Source organism: Trematomus bernacchii, unplaced genomic scaffold (assembly GCF_902827165.1).
Source record: "Trematomus bernacchii unplaced genomic scaffold, fTreBer1.1, whole genome shotgun sequence".
NCBI lineage: Eukaryota > Metazoa > Chordata > Actinopteri > Perciformes > Nototheniidae > Trematomus > Trematomus bernacchii.
The window spans coordinates 2,126,576-2,139,050 of record NW_022987710.1 but is presented as its reverse complement, the minus strand read 5'-3'; the positions used below and the strand labels follow the sequence as shown (position 1 = coordinate 2,139,050).

The 12,475-nt window shown below is 43.2% G+C and overlaps 1 protein-coding gene across 1 annotated transcript in view; it reads right to left on the bottom strand.

Annotated features, from left to right (window-relative positions):
* The window catches only part of aldh1a3 (aldehyde dehydrogenase 1 family, member A3), a 74,912-nt gene that overhangs the window by 47,179 nt on the left and 15,258 nt on the right, over positions 1 to 12,475 (bottom strand). The window contains exons 5-6 of the mRNA XM_034141016.1: positions 7,048 to 7,109; positions 3,454 to 3,582 (exon numbers count right to left, since the gene is read on the bottom strand). Coding sequence (XP_033996907.1) covers positions 3,454 to 3,582; positions 7,048 to 7,109 — 191 coding nt within the window. The remainder of the gene's footprint in view (positions 1 to 3,453; positions 3,583 to 7,047; positions 7,110 to 12,475) is intronic.

Genomic DNA, 12,475 nt, shown 5'->3' with positions numbered 1-12,475 from the left:
CTAACTTACAAGGATGACCTTATTTTACCAACCTCAAACAGAAGCCGTTTGTTCGACAGTATTATCCCACTTAATGCTTAACACTTCTCTATTACGTTTTAACTTGGAGGCTATACGATTAGCATCGTTAGCACAGATGTAGCTACCACTTGCTCACTACATGCTAACCCAAGCCTTAACATCCATTAACCTTAGCTGACTCAAAACATAAGCAACACATAAATAAAGTACTCGAATGTCACTTACCGCAAAACCGCATTCATGCACCGTCTGTTTTAACCGCAGTGCGAGTCACAATAGTCCGATATAAGCATGAAGAATAGTCCACAAGGCACCAGCACAACAAACACGGCCGAGTTCAAGTTATGTTCCCCGGATGAGCTGAGCAAGCTGAGTCCCTGTAGCGTCACGGAGCTGCTAGCAGCGAGACAGGAAGCTAACAACAGCAGTCACTGGACAGACCTGTCACTCAATGTGACCACGCCCTAATTTATGCATAACTTTAAGGCTTAAAGGTCCCGTGACATGGCCATTTCTACTGATCATAATTCCAGTGTTGAGGTCTACTAGAATAGATTTACATTGTTCAATGTTCCAAAATCACATTGGTTTTCTCATACAGCATCTCTGTATAGTATGTGAATTCACTCTCTGTCCTACACGCCTTGTTGGAGCTCCTGCCCCCCCCTCCCTATGAGCCCACTGTGCTCTGATTGATCAGCTCGCCCACTCTGTTCTGATTAGTCAACCACCGTTACAGCTGGACATTAGTGTTTATGTGTTACAATGGCATTTGTTAGCAACCAGAAAATGACACCAGGAGGGACAAACAGATGAGAATGCTGCGTGGGGTCTGGGTGCCGTGTTGGCGGGACGTTGCGGGGCTCGCTGCTCCGCCCTTTGAGGCTCGAGGAGCGGACAGTGTGAGCTGGATTACTGGTGTCGTTTCCTGGTTGCTGCGTGGGGTCTGTGAGACAGCGAGACACCGCGGAGCTCAGCCTGAGCACACACTCACAGCCTGAGCTCCAAGTGTGTGTGTGTACGGAGCTCTGCGCAGCACCGCGGTTGAGAAAAGATAAGGCTGAGTGAGTGTGTATGTGTGCGGAGCTCCGCAGCGTTACGTCACTATGACCAGGAGAATAAAAATCTCCAACGAGGTGTTCTAGGGCAGCATAGACAGGTATTTTCTGTGTTAGAGTTGTACTCGCTACAGGGTGTACTTTGAGGGTTTGTGACTTTGCAGACCGTTTACATCAGGGGTGGGGAACCTTTTTCCTCTCAAGGGCCATTTCAATTTTCACAACATCCTCCGAGGGCCGTAGAAATTATTGAACTCAACCTCTGCTTAAAAAAACTAAAATCACAGCCCATTCATTTCGCCTTTCTTTCATGCTGTGCAAAGATAATCCAGATATCTCACTATGACTCGCGCATGCATGCACGTGCACGGTTGTGGCATGACCACCAAAACCACCAAAACAGAAAGATATGGACACAAGATATTTGCAAATGTATTTAGTGTCCTATCCATGTGAACATGATATACGTGGGGGGGTGGACCTCACCTCCTCTAGGGGGGTCCGGGGGCATGCACCCCCGGGAAGATTTGTTTTTAAATGTTGAAGTTAAAAGCATCAATCTGGTGCACTTTGAGAGCAAAATTAAGAGATCTATGGATACATCTCTCAACATCCATATGAAACAGAACTGTAAGCAGATTTTCTTTTTCTTTATGGATATTTTACAAATCACTCCCCTTTCAAACTCTATTCTTGTTTATTAATAACAACTTTCTTTTACTGTCATATAGTATTTTATACCAATTTTTCCTTTATTCTCTTGTTTTTTTATAACTATAAGGATCATATAAAGATGTGCCTTTACCTCACTGGTTGTAGAAAAAGCTTCTTATATTCGTTAGCATACAACAAAGTTATTGACTGTATGATCAGTATGACAGATGAACAGATCGCCACTGGGCTTTCAACTAAAGACACAGCCACGCAAAAAACTGCGGCATGTGTACGGCTCCTTATGGGTACTGCAAAAGTGCCGGAGCGGCGGTCTGGTGCTCTCCGTCAGCACTCTACACCCCTGTCAGACAAGACATATACCACGTGATGACACGTTAGGCTCGTGTTGTGTTCAAGGACCCTGACCTTGGCCAGAAAAAACAGGCACTCGCTTGTTTAATTCTTTTGCGGTCTAGATTTCTTAAAAAAAAAATGTTTGCGGGTGTTTATAAATTACCTCGAGGGCCGTATCAAATGGTCTCGCAGTCCGTATACGGCCCGGAGGCCGGAGGTTCCCCACCCCTGGTTTACATGCTTAAAAAGCTACATAACACACAAGGGGACGGGCAATAACCGGAAAAGCATGTCATGGGACCTTTAATAAAACTTAAACGAATTATAAATGGTAGTAACTCATTAATAAATGGTGATTTGTTGAACACTTTACAAGGCTCCCTTTTGGCAATTATAAATGTTAGTAACTCATAAATAAATGGTCATAAATAGATGCCAAAAAACATCAAGATGGATGGGGGGGACTCAACTCACTGAACAACAGATACCAAGGATGTTGGCTGATGAAGAAGACGAAGTAAGCTAGCGCCAATATAAGGCTTAGTCATCTTGCCAAATAGTGAGCCTGTGTTGATGTATGAAAACTATGTTAGAACTGGTTTATAAATGGTTCTTAATGACTAATAAAGTGTTTACAACCTAATTAATAACCTAATTATAAACCCTTTATGAATCCTTTATAAGGGTAGTCTTATTGTAAAGTGGTACCAGTATTCCTTATATCTTCTTTCTGTATGATCATATGATCAAATTATATAGTTATTAGTTATTAGTCTTAATGTTGAAAAATATTGTTATCTCTAATCTTATTATTTTTCTTTAACAACAAATGTCTGGGTTTGTAACTACCATTGATACAAGATTCAAACCTTAAAAGGAAGTTGGGGGTTTCAAGGAAATAACATTCTACAAATTAAACTGGACCGAATCGATGACTCAGTACATTATTAGTTACTATATACTAAGACTGTATAAGATTAGTATTAGGGATTCATTATTTATTTACCAAATTGAAGGGACTATAACCATATAATAAGAATGCTGTTATATAAAGTATATAGCAGATCACATTGACATTGAAACCTATAATTACAACAGTGAAACATAAGGAACACATCGGAAAGAGTTGCCTTTTTAAAAATAAAAAAGTGACAAAATATCATCAGGGATAAATAGTGGTGTCCGTGAGCTTAAGAGACTGTGTAGAATACGCATGGAGGAACCTAACTGACCTTTTGGAGACATAGTTAAAAGGTTAAGTTTGAGATTGTCTCGGGAAGCAGAACACACTGATCACATGAGAGCGGGATTTTTCCTTTGCGTTCGTTTAAGAGGACTGAGAGAGGTTTCAAGTCCAATATCAGACCTCTTTGACAAGTGATCCAACGTGGAGGGCTGTGAGGGGGGTCTGCTCCGCTGGCTTGATGACCACAGTGTTTCCACAGCTCAGGGCTGGCGCCATCTTCCACATGAACATCAGTAGAGGAAAGTTCCACTAGCATAATAAAAAAAACAAGGCAGGTTTCAAGCACAATATCCCAAAAGTAGCACAGTTAGTGTGAAATTCAAGTTATAATGAAATGTAAACTGAATTCACCCCCCTCTATCAGGCTACAAAACGTTTTTTAATGAATGAACATGATATTCCATAACATTTTGCTTCTCGATACTATGCAGGTTAACCTGCTACAGGGCGATGGGGCACGATGATCTTCTGGGCCACTCCTTTGCTACAGTGGCAGAGCCAAACTATCTTCAAATCCTTAAGGAGTTTGTAGTCATCACTTTGGGTCTCTCATTCTTCAATCGCCAATAAGGGATTGAATTCACACTTACATTACACCATCATAATACTTATTTATTACAGCATTTGTAAGGCTACGCCCATACTAACACAGCTGGTTTATCAAACTGCTGCTTACTTCCTTAAAGGACTATGATATTTTGTCAAATTGAACATCTTTATAACCTTTGATCAGCCCAAGGAGGAAAGGAGACAATCCTATTCCCAGTAGCTAATCATAAATATGGAATAATGCAAAATGCTGATGAAATTACAATTAATAGGGAGATGATTTGACTATAGCTGGAGTTACAGTTTGTATAATGGAATGTTTAAATGAAGAAGAAATTTTAAATGTGGTTTATTCTGCCCAACTGCACATTTCTCTTTTAGGTACATTAGGTAGGAAATCTGATCCAAGTGCGTTAGCCTTTCAAAATAATTTTAGAGAAAAATAAAGGCAACCTATTCCAAAACCCCACTGATAGTGACAGAAAGATCATAGAGCTATATTAACATTCTTGCAAGTAAAACATTAATTTTAATTTTAGAGCATTGCGACAATATAGTTTGGCATTTCAACCGATCCATCAAGATCCATTTAAATGCTCTTTAAATGTAATCTAAATTATTTTAGTGATTATCAACTGTAGGATATATCTGATTTACTAAATAACACATTTTACAATACTTTTGGGTTATCTGAAATAATTACAATCAGTTACATATAGACTTATTAAAGGGAAGAAACTGTAAGAAACTGCCAACATCTTTAAAAATCCAAAGACGGTAAGGTACAGACTGGGGGCATTACCAAGATACAGCAGGATATCAGGAGATCAGCATGTAAAGAAATATGAACATCTTCATTCTGTACTGTAATCTGGGATGAGCAGAAAATGATATTTGCAGTAAGTTTAAGGCGGCGTACACATGCCGTGTTTTTGCGTACTCAAATCCACTGTTGTCAATGTAGACGCCACTCACAGCTGCGTCCTCGCAATTAATATTTTAGAATTGTCACCGCTTGTCATGTGACGACGCACAACCAATCAAAACCAATCTTTCCTGTCTGCTTTCGGTCTTCGGTATTTGAGAAGCGTATTATTTAAAATAATAAATAAAGTTGGAAAGAGGCAATGATGACATATTAGGTTATATTATATTATATTAGACACGCAGTAAATATAATTAGACAACAAGACTAGCTAGACAAAACAGCCATGTCATTCTCCCCAAACCAATAATAAGAATTTCAAAAACAAACGTGTACCATTAGCCGCAGTCTGAAGTACAGAGGTACTTCTCATGTAGTACAAAGTAACCGGAAGTCCAGATATCTTACAGATATGTCGTTTGATACAAAATATCTGTAAGATGAGTGTACTTTTCATATCATACATAGTATGAGTCGGTTCAGAGGACAGACCTTCATAGTTATCATCAAACTGGGACTTTTAATCTCAAGTGGAACTGGACCCCAGCTTTGCTTGATTCAACACTGGGTGGCAGGGTTTGCAACTTTCACGTGTGTTGGCGCTGAAGTCCGTTGAGAATGGAATTTTCAGAGGTGCATTTCCTTTCTCCAGAATTTGTTATCTCGCTGTAAATCAGAGGAGCTTCAGAATCTGGACCCTCAGTTTGCCATCTTGACGGAGTTTACCAACCCGATGAGCCACATGATTTCTCAATGACAGGAAAGTCATAAGCGAAGCTTTCCCTTATTCTGCCTTCACTTTTGTCCAATACATTATTAAATAGTCTCTTCCTTTTCTGTCTTCGTATTGAAATTGAGTCCTTTTATAGATCATTATTCATGTATTATTGATGAGCAAATAAGCAGTCAGAGCCCTGTTGAATTTGTTAGTGGGATTTGCTAAATGTTTTGGCCTTTTTCCATGAACTCGTCCAAATAACAAGCCAACCCATGTTTATTAGCGTTCCCCTTGATGACTGCGTTTGAAACGTCTTTACGTTCTTCTTTCTTCATGTTCTCCTTTTCCCTTTTGCGTGTAAGATCATGTAACCTCCTAACAGTGAACCTGGCTATTGAGGGCCCCTGGAGGCCCTAGGGAGGTTTCCTGCTTGGTTAGCTTAGGCTAATGCTATATACCTCTTTTGTGTTTGTAAATGACACCAAGCAAGTTCAGCTATGGCTGATCCTTTTGACTAACTGTAAAACAGTCTGATCATGCTGCCCCTTTGTTTTGTACTAAGAGGACGAACATTTTTAGGATAGTTTGGAAAGGGCAAAGAGTAGCTTATGCCATTCACTCTGAATTATAACTGCAAGTCTCCAACCGAAATAAAAAACTAGCATAAACTGGGGCTAATTATCCATCAGTTTTTTGGGTTCCCCAGAAAGATATACTGTATGACTTGGATGTTGGTCCAGAGAGAATATACTTGATAATACAATGAGCTCTAAATACTAAGAGATCATTCAAAGTTAAGACATTCAGAAAAGAGGTCATTTATTTTCCACTTGTTCACTTTTGTGTTGGAAGCAATGGACAAATAATTGGGCACTCAAACCCAAATTAGAAAGCAATGCATACTAGTGATGCATGTGTTTTACTTGTACAACAACAGCAGTGAGCTCTGTAAAGAGAAGGCTTTCTACCAGCAGAAACTCAGCTAAACGCTGCCGTGATTAAACGCCATAGTATGTTCCAAACCACATCAAGGATTATTTCTGAAACAGTATGGAGCTCAAACGCTTTCTTTCTCGCGGGTTTACCACAAGGACAGTACCTTTTATATCCGGCTTCTTTACACATACTCCAGTACAGTACAGCGTTAGCTCTGAGTGTTAGCGATGCTTGCTAATGTAAACACAGACCATATTACTTCCAAAACACGTCGCATATTGTTTCTGATACAGCAACGTTTCTGATAGGGCCGTCGTCAAGACCGCATCTTTAGAACACTTGAAAGATGATTAATATTCATGTATAGATGCAAGCTGTACAGCACAAAGTCTCAACCTAAACATTTGATATTGTGCAATGGTGTAAATGTTTAAGTGCTTATTTAGATTGTACACACACACAATCATGTGCATGCACGCCCAAACACACACAGTAACATTATTTACTTTTTACACCAAGTTATAGCAATGTGAACACTAAAAATTGTTCTTAAAAAGTGATTGCTCTGGACTTGTTCTGGACTTACCGGAATGATTGCTCCACACACTCCAACAGGCTCATGTTTGGTTAAACACAGGAAGCTTTCATCTGTGAAATACAGAGAAAAATAAAAAGTCAGTCTGTAATCGAGATGGTGGTTATTATTAAAGCCGGCCAATATTTCCCGGTTCTTTTGTTATTGCTTTGAGGCACCAATTAAAATGAAGGATTCAAGATTCAAGATTCAAGGCTTTTATTGTCATTCGTACATAGCTACAGTATAGTTATGACAATGAAAAGCTTAGGTCACAGGCTCCTCCAACAGTGCAACAACAATAAAACAGATAATAGTGCAAGTAAATAAAATAAAATAGAATATAATAGAAATAGTGCAGAATAGTCTATATATAAGTAATTGGAATATTGATATATATATAAGTTGCAAACAGATGAATGTTATGGATGTTCTTTCAAAAGTTAGGATAGACTGAGGTTCCAGAATGAGAGTCTAAACCTGGAGAGAAACATCAGACTGTATGAGTGCATGTGTCCCTGAAACCTTCTGCTATCAATTCAACCAAAACCAAGATGTTTCCAAACCTTAGCGTTTAACTGTAAACCCTTTCTGTGTGTCTTTCTGGAGTGCTTGTTGGTTTTTTAAAATACATTTTGAAAGATTTCACAAAACACAAATTACTTCTCTATAAGAAACAAAAAACGTCTAATTTAAAATGTTTTCAAGTTTCCCCCACAGAGCCAGAAGGTTCCCCTGCGCTTTCTTACACTCAGAGTGACATTTCTGTTTTATTGTTATGCTGTTTTACACTACAGTTGTACTGAACATGGTGACAGCGGCTCTGATTTCACATTGTGTATGTCACTTATGACTGTCCAGTTTTCATATTTAAAACATTTTTAAATATCAAACCACAACTCACTAAAGAGGGCTCAGTAGTCTCATCTCGATGAATGCTGTTGTAGCCGACCATAGAGGTAAACCACTTTTCGGCCACCGTAGTATTGCGCTACAGAGGTACTGCCCACTTCCGCATTCCCTTCACTTGGTAAACAATATTTAAACAGCTGATACCTGATAGTTCTTTCCCGTTCGACCGAGACATTTCCGGTAAGTCTCCACAATTATCGAGTTAGTGGCATGTTAGGCTCTGGATGTTTGACTTTTACACATTACTCCAGCAGACTGTAGCTTAGCCCATGACGGTGACAAGACCAGTGGTATTGTGTGTGTGTGATGGGTTGCGCTGTCCGAGGGACATAAGGTATGGCGGCATTTCTGTAACATGTGCTTTGTTCTTTTATAGATTGTCCGCCACTGCTGTTTTGTTTTACTGTTTTGTTTCCCTTATTTTGGTTTGTTATAGTAGTTTGTTTTTGATGCTTTTGTTTACATTGTTGCTCCAATTCCTAATCTCCCAAGAGTATTAGTGTTTTTATTATCTGTATGAATCTTATCCAATGAACTGAAGTTACCTACTGTAACTCCAGCTTCTATGAGTATAGGCGTAGCCCTCTAAGGCTATCGCTATTGGGTAGTCCCCTGCGCACCCGCGCAGCACTGAAACACTTGTTGTCCACGCCCACCCGCGAGGTGGGCCCCACCCTCTGACTCACTTCTGGTATAAATAGGAAGGAGGCCCGACAATCTGCTCCTACACAAACAGCTTTTCTTCAGCTATTCGTGGAGGCAGTGGGGCCCAGAACTTAGAGGGCTGCGCCTATACTCATAGAAGCTGGAGTTACAGTAGTTAACTTCAGTTATAGTTTGTATAGGCTTCGCCCTCTAACGGCCCCTACACACGGCAGCGTGCGTTGACGCTTGGCGGTGGGCGTGTCTTGAGCCTGGGGAGTTTACGCGAGCAACGCGACCAACAACCAATCACATGAATCTCTCCTGTCAATTGCATAAAAGGTTTTACATGTCACACTTTATATGATGAACATTTATGACGTTAATGTCTATGGTGCTATTTTACGCAACATTCCATGCTGGCTATATACTGTCTATACTTGCTAGCTGTCCATTCAAACGAAGTACACTGGATATAAACTCCCCAAACAGGCGAAAACCTACCAGTTTCACCCACTGTCTCTGCCACCTCCCTCCATGCCTGGCTCCTCTGGTTTATATCCCGGTAGGTAAAGAGGGACTGGTCGTATAGCACCGGGTGATTCCCTACCGCCACGATTATTTTCTCCTCCATTTTTTGACATATGAGGAAATTAACTGCGGTCTGGCTCTCCCAACATACACGCGGTTTGATTGGCTAGCGCTTGTACTGGCAGATTTGCATATGCGGGATTTGATTGGCTGACGCCTCCGTCGACGCTTCAAAAGTGGAACATTGCTCCCACAATGCAGTTCGGCGAAGCGTGACGTCACCCCATTCAAAGTGAATGGGCAGAAGCGTTGAAGCGGCAACGCACGCCGCCGTGTGTAGGCGGCGTAAGGCTATCGCTATTGGGTTAAGGGCAAAGCAAGATGTAGTCTGCGCCCCACTGGGTCCGCCCGGTACCAGAAGCACAGACACACCTGCTCAGATAATAACCCATGCCTATTGCGCCATGCCTATTGCGCCATGCGAATGGCGCATCACAGTCCCTGGAATATAGCATAACATGAATAATCTCCATGAGGGGACGAAGGCTGGGAACAATACATACCTGCCGCTGTGAGAAAGTAGAGACGAAGGTTACACTTTGTCCAGCGATAAAAAAGGGGGAAAAGGCAGGAGAGTGCACAGCTGGATACCTGACATCACTCACTCTGACAAGACACTCAGTACAGGGTGTGTCAGAGAGGAATGGGAGACATCCCTCAAATAGAATTGAATAAACGAACAGGGGGAAGACCTGCCCCAACGACTACCGCCCAGTAGCACTCACCTCCATCATAATGAAGTGCTTTGAGCGGTTAGTCAAATTATTCATCACCTCCTCCCTCCCTGAATCTCTGGACCCCCTGCAGTTTGCCTACAGAGCAAACAGGTCCACAGACGACGCCATAGCCCTCACCCTCCACACTGCCCTCTCACACCTGGACCCGAAGAACAGGAACACATATGTGAGAATGCTGTTCATTGACTACAGTTCAGCATTCAACACCATTGTGCCCTCCAAGCTGGCCATCAAGCTCAGAGACCTCGGGCTCAACAGCGCCCTCTGCGACTGGATCCTGAACTTCCTGACGGGCAGACCCCAGGCAGTGCGGGTGGGAAACATCACATCCTCCACCCTGATTCTTAACACCGGTGCCCCTCAAGGCTGCGTGCTCAGCCCTCTCCTCTACTCCCTGTTCACCCACGACTGCGTGGCCACACACAGCTCCAACACCATCGTGAAGTTTGCTGATGACACGACCGTCATCGGCCAGATCACAGACGATGACGAGACGGCATACAGAGAGGAGGTCGAAAACCTGACATCTTGGTGCCAGGAGAACAACCTCCATCTCAACATCAGCAAAACAAAGGAGCTGATTGTGGATTACAGGAAGCAGCAGGGAGAGGGACACGCCCCCATCGCCATCAATGGGACTACGGTGGAGAGAGTCAAAAGCTTCAGGTTCCTTGGGGTCCACATCACTGAGGACCTGACATGGTCTCTTCACACCACCACCATCACCAAGAAAGCTCGACAGCGGCTCTTCTTCCTCCGCAGGCTGAGGAGGTTCAAAATGGATTCCAGGATACTCTGCAACTTCTACAGGTGCACGATAGAGAGTATCCTCACTGGCAGCATGACGGCCTGGTACGGCAGCTGCACCGACCTCGATCGTAAGGCTTTACAGAGGGTGGTGAAAACTGCACAGCACATCACCAGGACGGAGCTGCCATCCATGGAGGACCTTTACTCCCAGCGGCTCAGGAAGAAATCACTACGGATTATCAAAGACCCCCATCACCCCAGCCACAAACTGTTCTTTCTGTTGCCGTCTGGCAGACGTTACCGCAGCATCCGGGCAAGGACAAGAAGATTCGGAGACAGTTTCTTCCCGCGGGCAGTGAGACTGTTAAACAATTGAACTGTTGAAACAACATCAAACATTCAACTGCTACTCAGTAGTATGTATCTAATACCTAATATATATATATCATTCCAATAACTTGTATATAGACTCATACTGCACTATTCCACATCATAACTTTATTTCATTTTTATAACTATTATTATTTTTGTATTGCTCTTGCTCTTATTGTTATTATGTTATGTTATTATGTTGCATTGTTGGAGAAGCCTGTGACATAAGATTTTCAACTGCATAATTACTCTGTAGCTATGTCAGATTGACAATAAAGAACCTTGAACCTTGAACCTTGAACCTTGAAGATGCAGCAATGCAAATGTCTTCCACTGACAAAACAGCTGAGCTGCCATCTCCTTGGATCCGGAGACATGACGGAGCCACAGAGAGGGCAGACAAATCACTCACCCTTTTTGCTGATGTCAGCGCTAAAAGTAATGCTACTTTGGCTGACAAAACCTTAAGGGGAACCTGATCTAAAGGTTCAAATGGGGCTTTACTCAGTGTACGTAACACCAAAGCCAAGTCCCACTGAGGCGCCAGTGTGCGTGACACAGGTCTGAGTCTCCGTACTCCTCGCAGAAAACGGCTGGGTGGCTGCTGATCGCTCCCTCCGCCTGGGAGAGAGCGTCCCCGCGCCACGGAATTTCCCACGGTCTGCCTGACAGCGTACGCTGTAGGCATGGAAACCAGGACGCTCCCATGCGCTCCGGGGCTATCAGGACCGCACTCGGTCCGGGAACCGAGGGGTCAGTGGAACTGGTGGGAAAAACGTATAACAGCACCCTGGGCCACGGCTGATGTGCGAACGCGTCTACCCCCAGAGGGGGGTGATCCTGCGCTCTGCAAGCCCCTCTGTTCAATTCACCGGGAATATACATTGCTCTGATGGAAAGCAACGTGTGTGCGCTCCCAGAACAGCAGCCACCTGGCTGCGTTCAGAAGCTGCGCAGATCGTACTCCTCCCTGGCGATTGAGGTAGGCTGCCGTGGCCTGTTGTCTATGCGAATCAACACATGTTGATTGTACAGCAACGGGGCGAAGTGCTGGAATACTCGCCAAAACGGAGAGCAGCTCCAGCACATTTACCTCTTACGCACGGGGTCGATGCGCAGGCGAATGAACCACCTCTGGAGTCTCCTCCTGTGGGGGAGACCCAGGGGGATCACCACGTGACCAGCTGACGTCATGCTGAGCAGCTGCATCATGGAGAGGGCTGTCAACACGACGCTGCAGGGTGTGACACGCCGGAGGAGAGCTGTCAGTTTCTCCACTCTCTGCCGTGAGAGCCGCGCTCTCAATTCCACTCCCAGATAAATGATTGTCTGAGAGGGAAGAGGACAGCTCTTCTTCCAATTTATTATGAAACCCAGGCTTTGACAGATGCGATACAAGATGTATCGTCTGTAAAGCGACTTCCTCCCTGGAGCGA